The sequence below is a fragment of the Eucyclogobius newberryi genome, unplaced genomic scaffold, assembly GCF_026437365.1.
Source record: "Eucyclogobius newberryi isolate DKJ021-1_F unplaced genomic scaffold, fEucNew1.0.hap1 SCAF_7, whole genome shotgun sequence".
Taxonomy (NCBI): domain Eukaryota; kingdom Metazoa; phylum Chordata; class Actinopteri; order Gobiiformes; family Gobiidae; genus Eucyclogobius; species Eucyclogobius newberryi.
The window spans coordinates 14,730,858-14,756,781 of NW_027316389.1; the positions used below are offsets into that span (position 1 = coordinate 14,730,858).

Below are 25,924 nucleotides of genomic sequence, written 5' to 3' on the forward strand. Positions count from 1 at the left end.
AAGAAGAAGAAGAAGAAGAAGAAGAAGAAGAAGAAGAAGAAGAAGAAGAAGAAGAAGAAGAAGTAAAACTGCTGAGGAAAAGGTTTGGTGACAGTGGTGTTTAGTGCTGACAGGGTACACGCAAATACAAGCTGTGATAAAAACAGCGTGCGTATCAGGCCACGAGTCACCTGCGCACGCCACTGTTTGGAAAGCACTCCATTTTTAAAAAAGCACTGGCTCAGAGAATGACAAATGTGTGCCCAAAGAATCTGTGATTGGATCTGGGATTAAGGGGCTGCGACGTCTCTGAGGAGAAAGACGGACAAACAGACAGAGAGGACAGTAGATGGACGTCAGGCTGCTCGGGTGAAAACAGAGAGGCAAAGTGGGTGGGCTTTGACAGACACATCTCACACAGGCTGACAGCTCTGTCAATAGCCTCAGGACGAGGGGCTGATTGACAGCTAGCAGGTGGCGCATGAATGGAGTTGTCAGGCGGACTGTCAGTCAAAGTCACATCAGAGTGGTACAGAGCTCACAGCTGCCCAAGGTGATCCGCGGGTGCACAGCCAAGCTTTTGGCACGGCACTCCTGCTGCTGGATCACGCCTTCAGTCCACATTTTAATTTATGCATTTTTGTGATGTGACCAGACTGAAGATTTAATGCATATTGTTTGACATTGTCCATCTGGATGATACTATTGCTGTTAATGTTACAGTTTTATACACACAGTTTTATTTGGAATAGTCCAAACACAACATCCACCATGAACTGGTTTGGAATTCATTTCTGTCCAGGTTTAGTTCTGGTTAGTCCTGTCCCTGTCCAGGTTTAGTTCTGGTTAGTCCTGTCCCTGTCCAGGTTTAGTTCTGGTTAGTCCTGTCCCTGTCCAGGTTTAGTTCTGGTTAGCCCTGTCCTTGTCCAGGTTTAGTTTTGGTTAGTCCTATCCCTGTCCAGGTTTAGTTCTGGTTAGCCCTGTCCCTGTCCAGGTTTAGTTCTGGTTAGTCCTGTCCCTGTCCAGGTTTAGTTCTGGTTAAGCCCTGTCCCTGTCCAGGTTTAGTTCTGGTTAGCCCTGTCCCTGTCCAGGTTTAGTTTTGGTTAGTCCTGTCCCTGTCCAGGTTTAGTTCTGGTTAGTCCTGTCCCTGTCCAGGTTTAGTTCTGGTTAGCCCTGTCCCTGTCCAGGTTTAGTTCTGGTTAGTCCTGTCCCTGTCCAGGTTTAGTTCTGGTTAGCCCTGTCCTTGTCCAGGTTTAGTTTTGGTTAGTCCTGTCCTTGTCCAGGTTTAGTTCTGGTTAAGCCCTGTCCCTGTCCAGGTTTAGTTCTGGTTAGCCCTGTCCCTGTCCAGGTTTAGTTTTGGTTAGTCCTGTCCCTGTCCAGGTTTAGTTCTGGTTAGTCCTGTCCCTGTCCAGGTTTAGTTCTGGTTAGCCCTGTCCCTGTCCAGGTTTAGTTCTGGTTAGTCCTGTCCCTGTCCATGTTTAGTTCTGGTTAGTCCTGTCCCAGTCCAGGTTTAGTTTTGGTTAGTCCTGTCCCTGTCCAGGTTTAGTTCTGGTTAGTCCTGTCCCTGTCCAGGTTTAGTTCTGGTTAGTCCTGTCCCTGTCCAGGTTTAGTTCTGGTTAGTCCTGTCCCTGTCCAGGTTTAGTTTTGGTTAGTCCTGTCCCTGTCCAGGTTTAGTTCTGGTTAGTCCTGTCCCTGTCCAGGTTTAGTTTTGGTTAGTCCTGTCCCTGTCCAGGTTTAGTTCTGGGTTTAGTCTGTATGGTGTAGTCCTAGTTAAGTCCTAATTTTAATGTGTGAATGCACCCTCAATGTTGATTATTTATAAAAATGTAAGTTTTGGCTACTTTAATTGACTGTTTTCACTATTTAGTGATTATTTAAGTTTGCCTATTTTGTTTAAGTTTATACTTATATTTCTTGGTTGAATTTGGGCAGCAGATGTGACATAATGCAGGTAAATCCCTAACTGCCACCTAGCAAACATATAATAAACAAGGGTCAAAGCTCACCTATTTTACACAATAGGTATTAATACCTAATGGTACCTATTGTGTAAAATAGGTTAGCTTTGACCCTTGTTTATTATATGTTTGTTAGGTGGCAGCTACCAACACCTTTATTTTCGTCAACGACTGTTTAAACTGTTGCACTTGAAATGCACATTTTAAACTTTTTTACAACAACTTTTCTGCACAAACTTCAAATTGACTGATGCAAAACTATGATGAATCTTTCTTTATTACAGGGGCTATCTCGTCAAACAAAGTCATATGTGGAAAAACATGAATACCTCCAGTAAGACACCTTAATTATATCCTTTGTCCTTCCGTTTGCATATTCATTCTGTATAAAGGTGCAGCACATTGTCTAGAATAAATTGCAGATGGTATATAATTAGTAATGGCTTGTTAAATGTTAAAATGGAGTTGCTGTAAAACAATATATGACCTGATATCGCCCTGAAAATGAAAAACAAAAAATGTTGGCATAGCTGTATATCATAGGAGGAAAAGTGCAAACAAGCTGAATCTCTGTAAACAAAAAACAAAAAAAATGGCTTCAACATGACACTGCAGGAGAGCTTAGTCTGGTACAATGGCAGGTGTTGTGCTCCAGGTGTACATGACTTATTATTATACACTCGCGCCGACTTTGCCATCATCCTTGACCCAATACTCTCAAAATCTTTATGAGTGCAAATGATTTTTGCTATAGTTTTATTGACTTCAAAGCCGAGCATTTCAATCAAATAACTTCTAAAATGCGGCTTTCCCTGGCAGTGCTTCAAAACATGTTCCGGAAACTTTAAATGTAAAAAAATGGATTGTAAATTCTCGATCCCTGGGTTACATGGCAGCAGCATGTTGATTGGTGCGATTTTACCCTGCTGGACATATCCGGTACGTGCACACATGGCTGGTTTCACTCAATAAAGCAGTCGAAAGGGGGATTTGAATGTACTATCAATGCATCTCTGCAGATTTTTTTTTTTCTCCTTCCATTTCCTTGGTTCCCCTTAATTGAGCATTGTTCCAGTATGAGGGCATGAAGCATAGGAGTTAATGGGCAATAATTATATGTGAGAGAGGCTTTCTCCCTGGAGTGGAATCCAGAACAAATGGAAGCTCCGATGTGCAACATTCTACTTCATTACATCTGCCGCGATTAAAGCCCCAACATCTGGCACCATATCCTGACAGATAGACAAGCCTTGTGGACTGGAAGGGAAATGGAGAGATATTTACAAAAATCTAACACGAGGTATTTACTGGATGAAAGAACAAGTGCTTCAGGCGGACTGGCTACATTTCCCCATCAGACTTTGCACAGCGTCGAAGTGATAGACGCACGTAAACACAAGTAAATCGTCCGGACGCTTTTGACAAAATGAACAACGCCGAATACCCTCACTGAACAATCACATCACAATGGACTTTATTGATATAGGCAGCTTTTTTTTGCAACAGATAAATACATACTTCGGCTTTTCAAGTAGACACTGGAATGTACATCGATGCATTTTCAACAGTCGGTCCTAATTCTTCAAGAGTTCAAGCTAAAAACAAGAACGGTTTCAAGTGTGTGTGTGTGTGTGTGTGTGTGTGTGCGCGCGTGCATGTGTGTGTGTGCGTGTGCGCCGTTGCCATGACAGCATCAAGTCCCGCAGAGTGATGTCATGCCGGCGTGGTCCCGCCCCACTGGCACTCGGTCGTCCCCGGCGATGCCTTGCGGTGGGGCCGGTTTGGAGGGCCTGTGCTGGGGCGTGTGGGAGCGGCGGAGGCGGCGGTCGGGGTACAGACTGTTGTCGAAGGGCTTGCGGTGCACACACAAAACGTGCGTCTTCAAGTTGCCCTTCTGGGACGCGCTGTAGGGGCAGTAGCGGCACTGGAACGGTTTGCGAGCTGGAGAGGAAGACGAAAAGAAATGTTTAGTTATAATATTTGTCAGTGAAGGTTGTCTTGAAAAGTCATTACGTAAGAAAAAAACACACTGGATGATTTTGGAAATGATGGAATAGTATTTGAAGTTTACTCTCCACAGGTGAGTTATTATTCAGTAATAGATGGTTGTTTTCAGAACTCCTGTCAAATTAAGGCCTGTAACCTAATGTTATTTATGTAATAAAAAAAACCTATTTGGCACCATTACAGTTATATTGTAAAAGCTTCTTCTTAGGGTGAATCTAATTAAAGACCATTTTATTCTCTGCAAAGTAGGAAGTGCATTATTAGCATTCGAGTTATTGTTAGCTTTACCGTTATATAAACTCTGGCCACTGAAAGATGTGAAAAGCTTTTATAAAGTCATCACGCTGGATAATTATGCTTTGAATCCATTAGAAAATTGAGCAATACATTTTGACCACTACAAACAGTTTAAAAAAAATAAATAAATGTTTTTCACATTTTTAACATTTTTACCAGTAAAAAGCCGGTACAGCACCTTTAAGTACTTCAGAACAAATATACAAATGCTTACAACACACCAGCTATTGTAGATAACTGAAGGACAGTGAATACAACTGTGCAACAGGTCTCGATGCTTTAGCAGTGCCAGTGAGATGCAGGGCAAACTGTTAACACAATGCTTTTATCAAATGGTTTAAATATTGAGGTAGAGTTTTGGGTGTTTAGCTGTGTATCGTCTAGACTAAAGAACGCAATGAACTACAAAAAGCACAATAATGGAGGCAATAAGATAGAGAGAGAACAAATTGTTCACAAAATAGGTTTATGACAATCCTCTGAGTTTGATCAAAATGTCCTTTGCATAGCACACTTTAACTCTATAGCCTTATAACTTACAGAAATGAAACTAAACTGAAGAACAGGAAAAAAAGAACATGACAGATGTAAACTATAATAATAATAACGTGCTCTTTGTCACAGCTTATCTTACCAAACCACAATGACTCATATGATCAGGACTTTTTCATAAAGAGCCATTCATTGTCAGCCATTTCCTGGTCTCACACACACGCACGCACGCACACGCACGCACACACACACACACACACACACACGCGCGCACACACACACACACACACACACACACAGCTCGTGGACAAATAAATACACACAGCAGTGTTGAGCTGAGGAATGACAGATGTCTGCAGCTGGAAGGCCAGGCGTGCCAAAACTTCCTGCCTGGCTGTCCCCCTTCAGTGCCTGCTCCACAAGTCAACCACAAATAAGGCCCAGCACAGCGTGTATACCTTTAACTAGCAAATAATAAAGCATATAATAGCTTCCATGTTTTACTTCAGTAAAGTCTGCGTGGCATCACAAACCCCAGGGTGTTGTTGCTGTCGTACAATGCTGCTTCGTATTCATGTTTCAAGAGTTATTGTACAAGACGTTATTTACACGGCAAAACAAATATCAATTATTCGGACTCTTAATGTCCATTAGATTCCATTTGACTAGTTAAGAAATGAAATATTTGCCAAAGGGTCAAGTCATATTCCACTTAAAATATAAATAATATATTAATATAAAGACATTTTATCCATGTGAAATGAGAAAAGAAGCTTGTCCAGATCGAGTCAAACACACTCAAATAGTACACAAAGCAAGGTAGAATTATTGATTCATACTTTATAATATTCTTACTTTCAAGATTGTTGTAGCCCCAAAGGTAAGGCCAGTACAAACTGAAAGGCTGCATCAGTTGAGAGCTTTAGTCTTTGCATAAATGCTTTAAAACCATAATGCAATGTAAGTTTGAGAGGCAATCCTTTGACAGAAAGTCCTACATTTCACACCTGGAATGTTTCACAGTGTGGCATTAAACATGTCTATCCACATGGAGACAAGCAGCTAGTTACTATTTAAGTCTGTGAAGAGGCGAGCCTGCTCACAGTAACATTATGGAGTAAAGTGTCATTGTAGGCTGACACCAGAATATAAAAACATTAAAAAAAACGTTGTTAGTTTCTGAGAGAGGACATTTGGACACTGTCTCTGTCATTTTTCCTTATTACATCAACCAGAGAGCGAGCAAAATGAGATGTGTTGCTTCAAACTAGCAAACAGTGACGAAAACTGCAAATAGCTTCCATAACAACATCTGACCTCAATAAGAAATCTGCGCGACGCCAAAAGCCCAAAAGTGTTGCTGACATCAAAAGAAAAGGCTCCGGATGACTCATTAACAATATACCCACAACATAATGCTATTTTTACCATGCTACGGCGACTTTCTCTTTCCCCTCGCTCCAACACTTCAGCATGTGTCGCAGTGATTCACAGTTACAGTAAACTATTACGCGCTGAAGTCATTCGACATCACTTCCCAAAAACCAAGTCTGTCTAAGCCGTTTGACCCCGCCCCCTCATCGTCTCTCCATCATCGGTCTCATCACCAGCTCGGCCCGGGACAGCTGCACCCCTCGTCGCCCCTCCCAGCTTCACAGATACAAAAAAAAGAGAAAAAAGGTGTTTCGGAGAGTTAAAAATGTGGGGAAATTCACAGAAGGCGCACGCAATAAAAAAGGTAATGCTCCATCTGTTGGTTTTGGAGTAACCTGATGGCCGTAAAGGACAGGTTTTGGCACATCAGCTCAGAGCAACGGGGTTGGGAGAGACAGTTTTCGGAGGGAGGGGGCCAACCGGAGTGAAGAAACAATGATATAAAGAAAGCTTTGTCACGGTCCAGGTACAGGGCTGCACTTCCTCAAGCCAAAAAACCCAACGCGAATGGAAAAACAGGAAGTGGTGAGTGACAGTAGAAATAACAGGTCTGATTCATGGCACTTCTGACAAACTGTAACACAACTTAACACAGTTGCCATTGTGAAATTGACAGACTAAATTCCAGTCAGAGTTATAAATCTCAAAGGGCAATATCATAGCTGTCTTGACCCCCATAAATTTCTTCCTGTTCTCATATAGTGCTGTGTTTTTGCCCATTCCTGTGTAACTGGAAACTCAATGTCAAAATGCACAAGGGGATGACGTACATGTGCACATAGACAAACCAATAATGACTTAGAGTGAAGTTAGGTTTAATGGTCATTTTGGTTATGTCTATGCTGTGGGCCAGTACTTATAATAATACTGGTAACTACACCTTAATTAGCCTTAATGAAGCATGAACAAAGAGTCACAATGAACAAATAGTTTGAGTAACTAATTCAATACGGGTTGGGGTTTTAAATAAGTAGTTACAAAGAGTGAAACATTCTTAATAAACTATTATGAATGTGTTTATGCTTTGTTAAGACTTACTTACACTTATACAACTGTAGTTACTATTAAGAAAGAAAACAGATTCAGGGCTTGAACTCATGACACTGCGGTTGGTCTGTATGTGTGCTGTGCCTTAACCACTCCACCACCGGGCAGCACCATGTGAGGTCTTTCTGTGAGGAGTTTCTCCCTTCAAACTATAAAACCTGCAAAACAGGCTGATCCTCCTGCACTTATGACCACAATCCTGACTCAAGAGCAGGAAATGGGTCCCAGGGGTCAGAGTTCTAAGTCTACAGTAAAATACAAACAGAAATGTGCTGTTTTGACTGAACAATCCTTTAATATAACCTATTCATATTTTAAATCTGTATGTCACACATGACTGTGGCTCCCAAAAGAGGTAAACTAAGCTCATCTAAGCTTGTCTAAGATTAGTCTCTTCATATACAATAATCTGATAAGTGCCATAAGAAAAAAAGTTTAATCGAAACAATTTTCTTTGTCTATTCTAGTGCAATATCATTCCATCCTTTCTTGATCAAATACCATCAACTATTGTTATGAATCATATGTGAAAGAGTTCAAAAGAGAATGGCTTTTTCAAAATACAAGATAAAAATTTCACTTTTTTGCTCATTTGACTTGATATGAATTTGCTTATATTGCCAATTCACATTTTAAGTTACATTCAATTGCCTTTGTATGTCACACATACGACAGTGGCTCCAAAAAAAGGTAAACCAAGCTCATTTTAGTTGCATGCGTAAAACCTTTATATTTATACACAATACGATGATTGAAAACTACATTTGGTTGATTAATTGTATACTTTTCTTGAGTACTGAAGTATACTTGACCAGATGCATAGTCTGTTTTAAGAAACACCCAAAGGTCTGAGTCTCGACCACGTTTAGCTTGTTGTCTGCCTCGTCTCCTCTGCCTTCCCGTCCTCCTGATACTGCTGCTCACTCTTCCCTCCCACCAGAGGAGAGGGGAGGTCCAAACCAGGGCAACCTCTAAATAAGTTCCATTAATCACAGGCCAAAGTCTAATGTAACTAATATTTTACAATTAGAGGAGACAGCAGCGGGCTCTGGTCCATCCATCTCTTCACCACAGAACACCGCTGCTCTGGCCGCGGCTTCAAAAGCACCACAACACATGCTGCACACTGGCCTGAGCGCCGTGATGGGCTGTAGGAAATGAACTGCCACAAACATAGTAACTGATTATTCTTGTTGGTTGCACCGACTTTCTGAAGGATCATGTGTGTGTGAAATATGAGCAAGTAGGACGATCATAGGGCTGAGAGAATTATATGACAATCAGACAAGCCGACAGGCCGTAAAGAACGCAGCAACAGTGAGCAGAAAGTGTCATAAAGCTTTACTACGCTTTCACTTTTTATGCTCTTGGAGAGAAATATCCAAATAAAGCAATTAAAAATAGTAATAGGATTTCCAGATGTTGGTAAACAAGCGCATTCCCAATTTCCTTTTTTAATGACCACTGAGATGATTGAAATGCTTTTGCTTTTTATGGTTAAAAGATATGGTAACGCACAATAGCAACACGTTAAAAACAGCCTTAAAAAGCACGAACAAAGACAAAGATTCATAATGAACATTTTTAATAAGTTTAATAAAAGTAACAACCTAACTCATGATATAAATTAATCTTAACTTGTTAAATACGTCTTTGTTCATGGTTTATTAAGGCTCTTAAAGGTGTTGCAACTATAAAGTGACACCAATTTTCCTACAGTTAATTAAAACAGTTACAGCTGTATAATATTGACCCATTTTATATGCTAAATGAGGACTTCAGTATCCAGTAAGTCTGTTAATCATAGGTTTCAGCTTCTTGTACAGTATATATTTATACATTTACCTGGTAAAACTAACTGACTTGACTTATTTCTCAACAAAAATATCATTTTGGCATTTCGAATACTTTTTCCAATTAAAAAGATGTATCATTTTGTTTCCAATTGGTCCTAATTCCTCATCTTTTCTCATCACTTCTCATCACAGCGTATGAACATCAGAGCATTCCCTTACATGTTAATATTACTCTTTAATAGAAGGAAGTCACTGAGATATTTGTATTCCTGCTCCGACCCTCCCACTCGTGTCCATCCCCATGTGTGACTGTGCACCTGTGTGTTTGTTCCCAGCGAAAGTGCGTTCCGCGGCGACTCGGGGGCAGATAATGGCCCTGATGACAGTAGCCGCTCAGACGGGGGCAACGCGGGCTCCATGGTGACGGATGACCAGGACCCGAGCTCTGATGGCAGCGGGACAGTGAGTGATGAGTGCACATCCGTACACCCCCCCCACACACACACACACACACACACACACACACACCGCCCGTCCCGCCCGCCCACACCGCCCCACCCTTCATTATGTCTGTGGGGAGCGGCGCGGGGCACAAAGGCAGAAAAAGGGGAGGCCGCGCCGCTGCCCCCTCGCTGCCCCTCCAATGACATCTGCTCACGGCTCACTCTTTCACCTCTCACTCGCTCCATCCATCTCCACGTACGGCCATCTCACCCGGTCGACCAAGGCTACGCGGAGGTCACACAATGAGATAATGACTAACCCCCTTTCAACCTTTCAAATCAGCCTCTTTTCTCTCCTCCTCGGTGTGTTTTTTCACTCCTGATCCTTTTCTTTATCGATTTTATCATATTCACTTGTTCTCAGGCGCCTCAAAGGCCTCACATAAAAGAGCTGCTGTTTAGTGAAGTGTTTAACTAGTTCAAGTTAGAATACATTACAAGGCCCTCTGGAATTACTGTTTTTTGTGTTCAATGTTGATTAAATAATAAAACATATTTGCCTTTAAGAAAAAAATCTACTTTAAACATGAATCAAACCTTGAAATTTCCGACAACATGATACTGATTTCAACAGGAAAAAAACAACTTTTGACCATAATTTGATGTACTAGTCCAATAGAATTCCAGGGTATTTTTTTTTTTACCATATTCTAATTCTAATTGTACTGAATACCTGAATTCAATTGTATTTTGTAATGTATTCTGTTACTTGGTCTAATAAGAGAACTGTATTCTGAATACTTGGAGTACTTTCACGTTCAGTTGCATTATATTATACTATGAAAACATGACATATGATTAAAATAGCTTTTTGTTTCTTGTTTCAGCATTTGTACTGCATTTATTTATAAGATAAGAGAACATAGCAAATTAGAGTAGGAAAGGTTGCACACACTCTCAAAATAAGAACTATTTTTAAGTTTGAAGCGTAAATTGTGAGCTAAAATACCACAATGTATTCTTCAGATTTGAGAAAAGTAACCACCAAATGAATGAGTAACTGTACCAGAATACAGTTAGTATTCTGAATACGTGTTTTTGGTACATGCATTAATTTACTTCCCAACACTGATTATAAGTTGTATTTGAAAGGTAATCTTTGAATACAAAAACCCTGTGTTCATACTTCTGAAAAGTTCAAGACGATTCATATCAATATCTTCTCAAATGAGTCTAATTTTCTATAAGGCCTAATTTTTTTTTTTTTTTTTTTATTTAGGTATCAACTTTATTTTATTTATTTTCATTTATTTATTCATTATGACCACCCATCTTTTCTCTTTCTCGTTCTGCACAACATGTTTGTCAGTCTCACTGGTTCAAACTTGACAAGATCCATTGCAAGGAACATTTGGCAGTCCCACATGTAGAGATACGATACATCATTTAGTCTACGTTTTGTGGTATTTTTTTATATAAAATAATAACAAATAACAAAAAATACAACTACATTTCGCAAAGCCCTTGAGGTTTGGGCTATTTCAAAAGCCAAAATCGAAGTGCTTCTGTAATGGTTTTCTCCACTGAGTCACACAATTCTCTGAATGCTCATTGATCAATAGCACAGACTTATTATATACAATTCAGTCTTTATATTTAACAATTTCACCAAAGCACCGTAAAAAGCTCCACGTTAGAAGCTGATTGCAGCACAGTGACGTTGGTGCATCCTTGAAATCGATACAAAAACTACTATGTGACAAAATCCCCCACGACGACACTTTGTGCAGAGCGTGGCGTGGTAAACACTGACATCTAGTGGCGAGTCTGCAGCGGTGCATGTTCAGCCAGCCGCACAAAGGGGATGGGGGTGGTGGGGGTGAACTCAGGGAGAATAATGAGCATGCAGACAGGTTCAAGCAGGGGTCACCATCTGGCCAATTACCTCTGCTGCCGCATTAGAACCGACCTGGGCTGTCAGCGCAGACACATCACTCCATGTCCAAACTGCCCGCCAATATGTCAGCGTGCCACTCGACGGGCCGTACAGTGTGGAGGGGGTGGGAGGAGGGGGAGAGAGGCGGGGAGGACAGGAGACAGGCTCGTGACACCGCCACCTGGTCAGTGCTGCCGGGACACCTGCCTCGCGACACCGCAGAGGACACTCCACGGGGGCCCCTCAATGTCACCGGGCGTGTCAGTGTCCGTGTGAGTGACAGCTGCTTATTGTGCCCAGACAGCCACTTCCTCATGAAGAGATCAGAAACGAACGATCCAACTGAGGGAAAGTTAAACCACGTCCACATGGGCCCTCAAAATAACTGCGCGGGGGCCTAAAATATTGATGACGTGACACCAAGAAGTCAGAAGGTGCACCTCGAGTTGTTTTGGAACGTCAGGAAAATGGCCAGCAAAAAAAAAAGTTTATAAGGTTATGATGAAGAATAAACCCAAGTTCAAAGACTTGCATGGCCTTTTAAAAGATATTATTTGGCTTTTCTCCTGAAGGAGAATTTACCCTTTGCGTCTCTAGTGCAGGGTCAGGGTCACAAAGCTGCAGGGTCAATCTGTATTGTGCACATTCAACTGTCTTTTACAATAATGCTGGGACATTTCTCAACAGACAAGTTAGTAACTACATAAACATATCGGTTGGACGCAATATCAGGCCGATATTTGAACATTTTAGCGTATCGGCTATCAATTTTAATCTTAATAACCTGATATTTTGTTGAAGAAGGCACTACACTGCTCTCTTAAAAGTTTGAGGTGAAACAGGGCTGTGGGTGATCGGGTTTGTAGTACATTTAAACGATCCTTTGAGGAAAATGATCAAAATCAGCCTTACATCAGCTCAAAAATATTGGCAGTTTATCGGCCATCGGTTTCTCTGGATTCAAAACAATCTGTTGATCACTAGTAACAACGGAATAATATGAAAGAAAAAGTGAAAAAAATTCCCATCTTTTTAGAATAAAACATTATGCTTCTGATTGAGAATTTTAAGAATCTTTGTCAGTTTCTCTTATATTAGAAAAATGCCCCTCATGCCCCAATTCTGTAATTAAAAGGCACATGTGAAGCACTAGGACTTTAACCGTGTTTAAAGTGCAATATGCACCTCAATGCACTGAATTAAAATAATTCTACGGATTATAATCTTCTACAAAATATAGAATCTGTGTTCTACCTCTGGATCAGTGGTTCCTAGCCTTTTGTCCTCCCTGCTTGTTCCGGAGACAAGTCGAAGCCCAAAACCTTGCCCTGCAGAAACGCATAGCATTAATGTGATAATATATAAACATTTACAAATCTAACAGTCTACATTATGTTTTTAGAGTGTGCTCAAGCAGACAAAGCTTTGCAAATCCTTTGTAATTTCCTGTGACTCCATTCAAAAGGGTGAGAGTAAGAGAAACACTGTTTACTGTTTCACTGACTGGTCATTAGGAGTGAAGCCAAGTGTGCTGCTTTAGGGAGAAGCCACTAAGGATGTCACGGTGGGGCATTTTAGAGTTACGATTATTGTGAGAAGTAACATCACTTTTCATTGCACTGTTCACTTTTGTGTGTGTGTGTTTTATTGTTTTATTCTGTGTTTTTGTGAAGCACTTTGTGACTTCTTTCTGAAAGGTGCTATACAAATAATATGTACTTACTTTTTTGCCTTATTTCTGTCCATCTATAAATGTTGTACATACTGAGACCAAGTTTATTTTCATTTTTTTGTAAATTCTTGATTTATGCATGCCTTATTTCACTTGATATACTTTGCTATTATTATCATTTGTTTTTGTATGATCCACCTTTAATGCTGAAGCAAGTTCCTATGTTGAGAATTGTGTTCACTGACATTGGCAATAAACATTTTTCGGATTCTGAGTCTGACAATTCAACAATTATTCAAAATTATTGCCACCATAAAAAAAAGTAAAATTCTTAATGTTTTACTATTATTGATATTGCCACAGCTTAATGAAGGCAGATTTTCTCAATAAAAAGAAATGGCAATTCAAGCAGCAAAATGAAAGAACACTGTACAATTTTTATTTTTTGTGTGTGAAACTTGAATAAAAATGTGTTATTGATTATTAAAAATGTTCACGATAACATTTTTTTCTTTAGCTCTTAAGATTAAATTGTGACCTGAATAATCATGATTATTGACCAAATATTCTTGATTTTCCAAATTTGTTGTGCTAATTGGTTCTATTATCACATAATTCCTTTTTTTTTTTAATCAAATGATGAGTCAATAAATAAATATAAATATACATATAAGTGTTCCCTGCTATACGCTCTGTACAAGACTCATTTATATTCTTGCGTTGTGGACTTTGGGGATTTATACACAGTCATATTCCCACAGATTTGATCACTGGAATCCATAGCACCAACTTTGATCAAAGACGAGTGAACGCAGCCAACTTCCTAAATCATATCTAACACGGCGTTACATGCACTAAAGGCTTAAAAGAAACATGAACAGCCTTTCTTTATGAAGGGGAGGGGGCTGTTTTTCACATATTATAATAACCATCTGTACAATCCAATAGAAGAGTACATGTTGCTGTGAAATCATAAAGAAGGGGAACAGATGTTAATCCCTAATGGAGTTGACAGGCACTTTCCCGTCTTTCTCATGAACATATTGGGTTTCTGAATAAGAGGGGGATCAGAGGGAAGGTGTATCGTGTTGCACTCATAATACATGCATATCAAAGACCCCAGCTGTTGGATTGGCTCTCGGGAGACACAGCATTATTAAATCTGCACTCGGAGAGCACATCACAACGGCACAAAAGCTTAAGCCTCTCGATCGCTGGCCCCAGTTCATTTGTAACTTATCGTACAAGGAGCTCGCGACGTGTCTTAAAAGTGTACGGCTAATCAGCGAGCACACCTGAGTCTTCACCACTCGTGACGGAAAAGACAAACTCCAAAGTGCTATACGTATAAGGGAGGTGTGCAGTTTATAAGTGGCAGTACTCACACACACACTCACACTTGCACTTCACACTTGGGCTGTCTTGTGATGACGGCTGAGACGCTGCCAAAAAACATATTTAAAGCACTTTGAGATCTTCTATAGCATACAGGTCGCATGCCAAATCACAATTTGAATGTAAAGTTAAGTATCGACTCTTTTTCTGACTTTACAGTTGTTGTTTTCCCACATCTACTGCACTTTCTCTGTCTCTCCATCTGTGTGTGTGTGTGTGTGTGTGTGTGTGTGTGTGTGTGTGTGTGTGTGTGTGTGTGTGTGTGTGTGTGTGTGTGTGTGTGTGTGTGTGTGTGTGTGTGTGTGTGTGAATAAGATGAGCTATTGACCATGTGAAAAGAATATGTTGTGTCCACTAGATGGCAACATATGCATTTTACATGAACGTGTGATGCTGGTTGTGTTTGATGTGTACAAAAGCTGATTTCCGGTAAATGGGCAGTACTATGATGACCATCTCTGTTGTGTAATACTCCCTAATATGAAACCCAACACGCAAGAAACTGCAAGATTACATTGTGATTGTGTAGATGTGTATAATTAGAAAATGTTAACAGGGTTTGAGTCAAAATTAGGTTTCATATTGTAGCTTTTAGTGCACTTTTTAAAATATATACTATATGATTAACATAAAATTACACCCAGAGTAAAGAGTCATAATTATGATTGATTTGAACATCAGTAAGGTGCAATTTTGCTTTCTGAGGTTAAGCGTAGTCATGACCAGCAAACTGTTTGTGTTGTTTTTTGATCTGTTCGTGTGTAATGTTGAGATGGACAAAACAACAACATGAAACGAAAATGAAAAAAATGCCCAAACACTATGTCAATACATTTTTCAACATTCTCACAAGATAAAGAGGAAAATGTGTGATTTGCACTTCACCTGTCAGTGTCGATTACCTGATGCAGCATCCTTCGCCCCGCCGCCGTTCGCCATGGTGGTTGATACTGGGGTTAGACTGGCCTGGGACCGCAGGAAGGACAGAAGGCCCACTTGATGCTGCAGGGAAAAGGCCTGTCCCGGGTTCAAACTCTCCAGAGAGACGATCGGAGACTCGCCCATCGCTCTGCCCCACTGTCCCACTGGCTCAAGTTTCTCACTGGCATTCTGAAAGCTGCCCACTTCTTCCATAAAGTTATTTTGCTTCCACTTTGCAGAATCATCATTTTCACTCTCAGATTTCTCCGCTTCGCCGTCGCGGCCGGCCTGATCAGTGGCATCGGTAGCTTTAAGGTCATTGTCAAAGGCGACGTCAAAAGTTTGCAGCCGGCGCGCCAGACTGGAAGTGAGTCCGTCGGGGAGAAAGCCGGGCATCTGCGCCAGGGAATCTGGTCTGACAGACAAATCTAAAGGCTCGTATTGGGACTTCTTGTCGTGAGAGAGAGCAGAAGAATCTGGATCTTTGTTCATCAGAGGCGGGTTGTTGCTGTCCAGCCTGATGAAGTGACTCATGGCCGGGCTGTAGTCGTCCCTGGAGCTGGGTCGCGGTTTGGAGGGACTGGTGTTGGAGAGACTTGGGGTGCTTTGCCAGGGAGAGAAGGGGTATTGGTCCAATTGGAAACCCAGGGAGGCGGCATGTCCCGGGACAAAGTCAGCAGAGGATGGGTGTCTGTAAACGCTCTCACCTAAAACAATACAAAAGGGTTTACATGTAGTAACCGTACTCAAATATACCCATTGAGAGTGATCCCTGTTCTTATATATTGTTTTTAAGATGTGCAACCCTTGAAACATTTTAATGCATTGTGTTTTTTTTGTGTGTGGAAAATTACAAATGACATAAAAATCTGAAATAAATCTGCCACAGGGTTTTAAGATTGTCTTTTAAAGTTTAAATCAAACTTATCTAGAAAACCCGCTTTTACCGAATCAACACTTTTTACAAGGTCTGATGTAGTTTTATTTGTTTGTCATCTGTCCTCTTTTAATCATTTTAGACTTTCTGTGTGTTATTTGCATTTTATAATATTTAAATAACTCTTATCAAGACAGATGGCGATCGAATCCGATAATAAGAACAAAAGACAGCATGTGCATCTGAACCCAAACAAGTTGAATAAACTTGTTTTCCAGTATCTGACGCATTTACTAATAACTGTCTTGTGGTTTTACCATGGCAACATTTATTCCATCTAAGTGACTAAACCTCAAAGAATACTTGAGGCGCAGTTTTTTCTCAGAATTCTCGCATCACCTCTGGTTAGCGTGCAAATGAAAGGAAAATAAGTATGGTTATCTCAGCTGAGGTCAACACTAAAGACAAAAGACTTCTGAAATTGCTCCCAAAGAAAGAGTGTGTGTGCGGTCTATAGTGAACATTTTCTACAGCTCAAAGTATGTACCAACAAGCTTTGTCTAAACATGAAAAATGTTGCAATCCCGCAGCAGGCTGAGTTGAATGATTTAAGTGCTGCCCCGCAGTAAATCAAGCTTGTAATCAGCTTTCAGCTCCAGTGATCCATCATTTTACAGTATGGACGCCACCACCATGTGCAATAAATACACTCAGAGATGTTAACACCAAACCCGATTCTTCCAGAAATAATAAACAGTCAAATAGTAAAACAACTAGAACAAGGGACATGTCGACGCTGAGGAGCTCATTCCATCAGGGGCGTAAGTGGGTTCCCCGTCACACCAAACCAAATCCTACACGTGAGGGCTTCTGATTAACCACACCACGCGCTAAAGCCGAGTTTATTTTTGCTTTACTGTTGAGAAATGGTGCACAGCGAGCATAATTCAAAAAGAACAAAGTGTATTATTGCGGAGACTGACACCGGCTAATTTTTCTCCTTTCAGCTTGTGACTAATAACCATCTGGAAACGAGATTTGATCAGGCTCTCCATAACTTTTAATTGCAGGTAATTTTCACGTCTTCCTCCTGCTGCCGATGCACAGTTTATCAGTCTCACGGCCATCAGTGGAGTGGGCCCCGGGTTAAACAGACCCTCCTTGTGACCGTAGAGTTAGTGATCGTCTTTAGACCCCGGCATCGCACTGCCTTTAAACACACCAGCTGTTTCCCTGCCATTCCAATTACAGTAAAAGTCATCCGACGCCATTACGCCACAAATATTGTTAGTTTATTGCCCAACACTCTCCTGGCATTTGAAGGTCAGGTCATACATTATACTGTGTCTTTTTAGGGGGATGCGTCTGGGATGGCGAGATAAACCCAACCACCATTCATTTAATTCTATGCATATTGATGCCTTATTGTTCTTCTTTAATGGACTAATATCTGAGTTGCAGCAGTGATTCATGCCCGCGCCGCAGAAATATCAATTTCATAAACCTCCAGATCTGACCCGGCGGTAGGTCTCCGAGGTAAATCCAAATCTAATGATCTGTACTTGTTACTTTCACTTTGTTCCGGGCGCTAATAGAAAATGCAGCCATTGTGAGTTTAATGGCTGTAAAATCAAGTCTGTATCGTTTCAATTGTGCCAAAGCATAAAAAACTCTCATGTATTAATTAAATGGAGCTGAACCTGATGGAATTGTACCGTCAAGGTAACAAAAGTAGATTTACGCCCTTGAACTGAAGATAGTCGGCTCTGCTAACTGTATAATTTACAATCCCATGCATTACAAAGAGTCGTATGTGTGTTTTAGTGTGTGTGCGGCGACTTCAGCGTGTGTGCTTAAGAGCGGGAAAACTGACTTCAACAGAGCCACACCCCTGTCTCCAGTAAAAATCAGCTTAATGGACATCTATCAAGCACGCCATACATCTCAATTATTCTGCGGCTTAAATTACGATGACATTAAGCCTCGAATGCACCAAACTTTCATATCTGACCTCATCTTTCAACATCCTCAACCCATTTGCCAGCAGCCTACACACTATTATAGTGGTAAAAAAAACAACACAAACACTCAAGCATCCATTTTATTTTTTCCCCTTCTTGCTTTTTGGATGAGTGCCATCTTTGTGATTGCCTGGTTCATGCTAACTTAATCAGTTTAAGATTTACTTACACCCGGCTGAGGCGCGCATTATGCGAGGGGAGTAATTTTAGAGTTTAAAGATTTATCAAGCCAAACTCCAATTACGGCGTCATTACAAAAGGCGCGGAGGCTCTCTCACCTAACACACAGCGGTCTAATGAAGTGATGTGTGTGTGAGTTATCTGCCCTTACTGGATGTGCATAAAGGGGGAGGAGATGGGAGAGAGGGAAGGAGGGAGGGAGGGAGGAAGGGGGGGGGCAAACGGTAAGTAAGTAAATAAAGAAATAAAAAATAAGAGCTTCAAGTGTGCCCATGTCTGGCAAAAAGCATGCAGCTGTGGCTCGGACAAGTGATTCATTTCATATGGAAATGGGCTTTAAGATTTACAGCCATACATCAGCGTCAATGCAATCACAGCCGCACATACTATATGCTTACACAGGCATTTGGCATTTATATTGTTCATATCAAACTGCATATATACTACCGCAACCATTTCATTCTGCACCTGAAAATGAGACGTGCCGCTGCACTATGGCTGCTGCTTTGGTGTAAGATGAAACAGAGTCACACACAAGACTGGTGAGAGAAACAGGGGCACCAGATGTTCTTTGATGTTTATAATAGCATATATTATTAATATTAATTAGAGCACATAGTCAATGACGCATTTGGGACGTTTCCAAGTCAATTAAGCCAAATGGCATTCAGGAGACGCTGGAACAATATTTCAAGGCAGGTGTTCAGAACTCCCAGGGTAAATCTTTTTATCTGCATGCTAGGAAAACAAGCATTTTGAGCTTAATATGAGCCTCATATCGGCAATAATAATTAAAAAGAGGATTAAAAGACAGAAGTGAGAGGGAGACCGAGGAGCCAACAGGTAATCACTTTCGACAAACCAGCACGGATCACGGACGAGGAGAAGAATTAGTGAAGGCAGATGTGGGGAGATGAGTTTAGTGCTTTTGATCGCAAACACTTCAATCAAATGGGATGTACCTTATGAGGGCCTAAAATTAGATAAAGTTTTTAATCAGAGCATTTTGTGCTTACTCTCGTATACCTCCTATATGGGAAAATGCAAGGCAGGGCTGATTATAATTCATCTTATCAGTGAGTAAAATGAGATAGGAGCAATTAGTTTTAGTTGGTACTTCCCCAACTTCAAACGATCAAAGTATAAGTTTCCATTTTTCTAAGAGTTCTCTGAGCGTTCTGAACTTTCTGACTCAAATGTATCTCTTTGATAGCCAGAAAGATAATGGTATAATCATTTTAAACATATTTTGGATCTGTTTTGGCTGATACATTGGGACAATACATATGTACTCATTTTAGCATATCGACTATCGGCCCTATTGCCAGCAGAGGCCGATATTTAGTTCGGGGGGCACCAGCTGCCTAAAGAATGCATGATTTGAAGTGCAAAGAGGGCACTGCACAAACGGCGACTACACTATTCAGTTTGTATTAGAACAGGTTTGTGGATTAGTTTTAGTAAATTCAAACAAAATATCTATATATAATTTGCGGAAAATAATCAAAATCAGCCGTATAAATAGAGCTTATCGGCCATCAGTTTCTGGGGATAGTAATCGATCGGTATGTATCGGACAAAACAAACAAATCGGTCAATCTCTATGACAATGTTAGAGTTTTTACATCTCGACTTGGACATTCTGACCTGGCACTGCCCTCTGGAACGTCTGGGCATTAACATTCTGCTAATGCTACAGGCTCGTTGCTGCTACTGTAAAAGTGGGGACAACACGCACGCGGGCACGACATCATTACATGCTGTCTGCACATTGACCCAGGGGTTAGGAATATTGAATGGGACTAATTAATAAGTGTCACCGCATCTTCTATTTGGACATGTTTTTATTGGGAGCTGTAATCTTACTGGTCCAATGTAGGTCGGGGCCCGCAGCGCTCACCCTTCATTAGTTAACAGACATTTCACAAGACTTTTAAAATCGGATTAGCTGCAATTACTGTCCAAGGAGTGAAATGAAGTTGTTGCTATTTGTCGGGTGGAAATCATGTATTTGCAAATATCAAACAGCATCTTGCACGGGAATCACAGCCGATGCACGACATTTTGCGATCCATATTGGGCACATCAATAACTTCAAGACCACCATAGGCTTCAATGAATAATGCAGTCTGTAATTCTGGACCAATCAATGTTCCTCAAGCTCCAACATCTGTTACTGGTAATTTTTCCCCGGCATCTCCGCTCCCATGAATTAGACAACGCACACACACATACATACACACACACACACACACACACATCCACCATCTTGCTTTTTGATTCCCCCCCTTCTATCCCGCCAACCCCAAAAAACTTATCCCGGTTATTAAAGCCTGATCAAGTGGTGCGTGTTCTCCATATGTGTGCGGATTTACCTATCTGTCCCGCCGCAGACCTGAGACTTGAGCCAGGGCCAGCGCTCGTGTGATTGTGTTAATTAATCTGTCATTGTGAGCGCGGGGAGCAGCTGCAGAGGTCCGTGGGATATATTGTCAGGGCTAAACAATGCGCCGCTAAGCCCCCCGAGTGAGTCTACCATTACACCCGGACTAAGAACATAGAAGAGAGAGCGGGGAGAGGAAAGGAGCAGGCCGGATCCATCATTGACTAAAGCAATGACGCCTGACCTTTACAATGAATTAGTTTCCATGCTTAATATTGACTGAAATTAGAGGCTGATACTCAATGTGCCATCCTGCCAACTGAGCAAAACCGCCTGCAAGAGCCGGCGATTGTAAAATGTTTGGTGTATGGTGGAAGCGATTAGAGTTAGAGCGAAAAAAGGCCACATGTTTCTGAAGCATAAGCTCAGAAGGACTTGTCCACATATTGTTGATTAGTCAATTAATGCGTCAATGGTGTTTTGGTCGACACAAATTTGTATTAGTAGACTCATTTTGGGAGGATTTTAAAGGATTTGTATTCACAGCAACAGATAGGAGAAGGCGTGAAGTGAGTTATCTTGAGATCTGAAAGAGAATTTTGAAATGAATCTGCCTTTTTAGAAATAAATACACTGTTTCCTGTTTACTTTTGTATGATTATGTCATTTTGTCTAATTCTGTGGCTTTGTCAGTGCCCATTAAGTACAGATACAGGTTAAAATCATGAAGATACTTCATAGTTTTAAGAGCTTTTGACATCTTTTACCACGCTATGCCCCTTTTAGTCAACTAATGAATGCACAAATCATGTCTTTAGTTGACCAAGAATTTCTTTAGGCGACTACAGCGCTAGGAAATATATACGTATGTTGACAATATGGGAACAAAACATGTAACGGGATTAAACCTGATCCATTTATCGCGCCTGAACGGCCATCGTTTAAGAGGATATTGCATCACGTCCCAAAAGAGTGCTCCAGACTTTTCAAAGCTGAGACCAATAGGAGCAAAAAACATCGGGATTAATGTTCTTTTTGTTCTCATCTAGTAGTAGTTTAGGTTCACCGTATAACCAGTTAGCAGGATGCCATTACAAGAAAGGCATTTCACTCAGGGTTCAGAGTCATCCGAATTGCAGGTGGAACAGAAGACTATCAATAAAAATACCAGGTGGTCGATCAAATCATAAAAATCACTGGGTGGTATAGATCAAATCATTAAAAACACCAGATGGCATGCATTAACATCTTGTGCCCCCGTAGGCAAAGGCTGGGGATGTGGCACATACAAAAAAAGGGTACTAATTATCCCTCCCATTCGACATGATGCCATTCGCTTTAAAAAAGGAGAGACAGAGTCCGCGCTGATGACAGTAATATCTGTGGTGACCCAGAGTTTCATGTCCACCTACACTGCAAATGAACAAAGAAGGAGCCAAAGGACAATCTGTTTTGAAACATGAAATAACATAGATTATAGCGGGCGTTACATACTTTAGGTTTTCTTTAGTAATTGTAGCTTGGGATTGCATGCTGATATATAATGTATAATCTTTCTGTTAAATTGATTGCCACACTTTCCTCAACTAAGATAAATGAAAGTGCTGTGAGAAACTAAATGAAGCTCAGTGGGAATTGTTCCGTTTCAATTGTCTTTCAAATTGTCTTAACGCTGCAAACTGATTCATACTATCTATAGTCAAGGTAAATAGGTTTAAAATTAATAATACTACATCTAAAACACTAAAATAACATTGATAACTTGAATAAGCACATCATTTAACACCAGAAACATATTTTTTTCTTGAGAAACGTCTTGCATAATGCTAATTTAAGGTGCACTCTTCACCTTTGTCTGGAATGTTTTACAGTATGGCATTCTGTGGCATCCGTCTCCATGGAAACAAGCAGAGGCCAAGTTACAAGTCCCATCTGAGGAGACGTGACCCCGCTCCCAGTAATAATGCATGCTTTTCAAAGGATTTTTAGTGTATCTTCTGTAATAAAACTGCTCCATATGAATAAATGTCATATTGTTAAAAATCCCAAGCAAAACAATAACATCGCCACGGAGACAAGGAAAGTGCGTATCCTCCACCAGAAAAGACACATCAAGCACCTTTAACTTGAGAAGATATATATTTCCTTTGCAACGTGACTATTTGAAGTTTTGCTCTTCAGTTGTAAGTGTACATTAGAGCCGGACCTAAACACTGGGGTCTTCCTCTGTCACTGGCCCCAAACTGCCCCCCCGATATATGTATATACATCACAGACTTTTAACTCTCGGCTCATAAAGTATTTATCCAGACTGGCTTTTAACACTCTTTAATGTAGTGACACTTTGTTTTATACAGTTTGTTTCATTGTTTGCACTGTTGAATGTATTGTATTGTGGTGTTTATGCTGTTGTATTGCCTTATTTCTACCAGGAAGCAGTTACCTGTAGCTGGTGAGGTGGATTGCGGCGTGTGTTCGAGGCTGTTGCTGGAGTGAGAGTTCCCTGTCTCAGCGATGATCTCTGACGCTTCTTGATGACTGAGATCACCTGTGCTGCTGGGCCTGCTCATCACCTTAGCCTCTGGATCACCATCTTCTCCAGGCAAGTAGGTGGCGCCATGCTGACTTTTGAACATTTTCTGATCCGAGGGCATCCCGGGGTTCATAACCTGCCATCCTGGATAACCACCGCCGCCGCCGCCGCCGCCGCTGCCGCTGCTACTGTTGTTGGCCACGACCTTTTGCAGGTATTCCATGCTCAGTGACGAGTGAAGACGGTTCAAGCTTTCGAGATTGGCCATTGGTGTGCTCGGACACATCATCCTCTGTAGCATCTCTCGAACTTTGATGTCCACTCCGATCATATTGTTGTAATCATTCTGCTCCCGATCAGAAATAAACCTGTCGTGAAGTCGAGACATATACTGGGAATAGAAGTTGCCCCGATGCTCCTGAGATAGCATGCTTAGAGAGTTATGATGTTCGGTCAGATTGCTTTTAGCAGCTAGCTTGTTGAGGTGGACCTTCATGTGGTTCTTGAGAAACCAGGGCTCTTTGAACCGTCGGCCACAGATCTGGCAGCAGTGCTCAAAGGAATCTTTGTGTTTCCTCATGTGGCCTTTAAGAAACCAGGCTTGGCTAAAGGTTTGCCCGCACACCTCACAAGGGAATTCGCCGGCGGATTTAGGCTTGTCACTTGACCCGAATGTAGCTGCTTTGCCCTGTTCTGCCGTTATATGTGCCGTCTCGACATGGCCGATGAGTTCTTCCTCTTGAGAAGCGGCAAACTCACACAAGGTGCATTTGTACGGTTTGTGGAGGATGCGAATGTGGCGATCCAGCTCTTGTTGCTTGCGAAATTTGCCTTTGCAGAAAGAGCAGCGGAATCCAGGTGGTGTTCCTGCCTGCGGCTCATCTTGAGCGGAAGCGATTGGCGATGTGGAGGTATGTGACGCTGTTTCAGACACAAACTGAGGTGTGTTAATCATTGTCTGTGCCAATGGCGAGCCCTGTTGTTGTTGGTTAGCATTCGCATTAGTATTCATCGAAACATGGCTAGTCTTCATCTGGCGGTCCCTCAGTATGGCACGCTCCTCCAGCTCATGCAGCAGCCGGTTTTCCTCCCTTATCCTCCCGCGACCTTTACCCAGAATGCCCTGCTTGTGGGTACGGAGGTGGATCTTGAGGTTGCCCTTCTGCGCTGCCCTGTGGTCGCAGTAGGGACACTTAAAAGGCTTTTCCCCGGTGTGCGTTCTCATGTGGAGGGACAAAATGCTGTTGAATCGGAAGCGCTTACCACACAGCGGGCAAGGGTACTTCCGGTTTTTATGGTTGTCGTCAGGCGGAGAGTTGGCCTGCGATGGGATGGTTTGATTGGTCACCCTCAGGAAATGGGAAAGCTCCACTCTGCCATTCATGCTGCTGAGGAGTCTGGCATCCATGATTTGATTGGCCAGAAGTGCCATCTGGCTTTGAATTGGGTGGGTGGCCGGGGTAATGGAAAAGTGCTTTTAGGGCTGGTGTTACAGAACGGTGGTGGAGGCGTCTGACTGAGATAAACTGGAGGATGGGTGGAGACAGGAGGCGGCACCTTTGGAAGGAAAGAGAAAAAATATGACAAAAATCAATAGGATGCAAACATAATGTGTTTTTTATCTTGTTATGTAAAGGGAAGAACATCATTTAATTTCATAGTTTAAGAGAAAACTACAGAACAATATAGTAAATGGATGAATTGGACATTTATAGGGTGATTTATAGGGGCACAAAGTCATTTTTTATGGGTGAAGTTTGCTACCTGCTTTTCTCCATGCAGATATTGCTTTGCCCAGAAAATTGCAATAAAAGTAGTTAGAAATATAGCCGCAAGCGGCAATGATCGGCCCTCGCCACGCCGCCGCCACGCCGCCGCCACGCCGCCGCCACGCCGCCGCCACACCGCCGCCACACCGCAAGAGGAGGGGCCGCTAACGTGCCCCAATTGTCCTTTTATTACGCCTACTGCTGAATCTGTGACGCTGTCACATCTTCTCCCCTTTGTTTTACCATCAAAAAGCAATTTTATTTTGAATTCTTGGCAAAATGTGCGGCTTTGCCGCACAGACACCGTGACTCTTTGAATGAAAATGTGGATAACTTTTGATGGTCCTGAAGATGAGTCTCACCAAATTTCAGGTTAATAGGGCTGACGCCCTGGGAGGAGTTTGTGAAAGTCTAAAGAGTAAACATGTTCTGGCGATTTCCCCATTGGAATAACATGAAAGGTTTCGGTCATCGTTACGGCAACGCCATAACAATTATGACATGGGTCTCATTGACTTTTTTGATGGGGATGCTAAAATTGAGTTGTGTGTCAAATTTCATATAATTTCGCAAAACTAAACATTTAACCTCCATATAAAATCTGTAGGGGGCGCTGTGGCGCCAAATGAATTTATTTCACTTCAAGTAGGTTTAGGGCAAAGAGTTTAACAACTGATTCTAATTTGACGCAATTCGGACTTTATCCGCGCAAACGGCAGAAATTTTAAATATGGGAGATTTCTGAAATTCTAGCTACAGTTTGCGGCTTCGCCGCTCAGAGACC

At 41.6% G+C, this 25,924-nt stretch overlaps 1 protein-coding gene across 3 annotated transcripts; it reads right to left on the reverse strand.

The window, feature by feature from the left end:
• Positions 1–3,387: 3,387 nt before the first annotated feature.
• Positions 3,388–24,924, reverse strand: LOC140349195 (zinc finger protein 536-like). 3 transcript variants are annotated; one of them, XM_072435445.1, is made up of 4 exons: positions 23,282–24,924; positions 15,359–16,084; positions 12,644–12,717; positions 3,388–3,878 (listed from the first exon to the last, which is right to left on the reverse strand). In XM_072435445.1, the coding sequence occupies exons 1-4, from the start codon at positions 24,801–24,803 to the stop codon at positions 3,819–3,821; spliced, it is 2,382 nt and encodes a 793-aa protein (XP_072291546.1). In that variant the 5' UTR covers positions 24,804–24,924; the 3' UTR covers positions 3,388–3,818. The 3 variants fall into 3 exon arrangements, with proteins under 3 accessions (XP_072291546.1, XP_072291545.1, XP_072291547.1); XM_072435444.1 differs by lacking the exon at positions 12,644–12,717; XM_072435446.1 differs by lacking the exon at positions 12,644–12,717 and having other exon boundaries at positions 3,704–3,878; positions 15,342–16,084.
• Between the last annotated feature and the right edge of the window lie 1,000 nt (positions 24,925–25,924).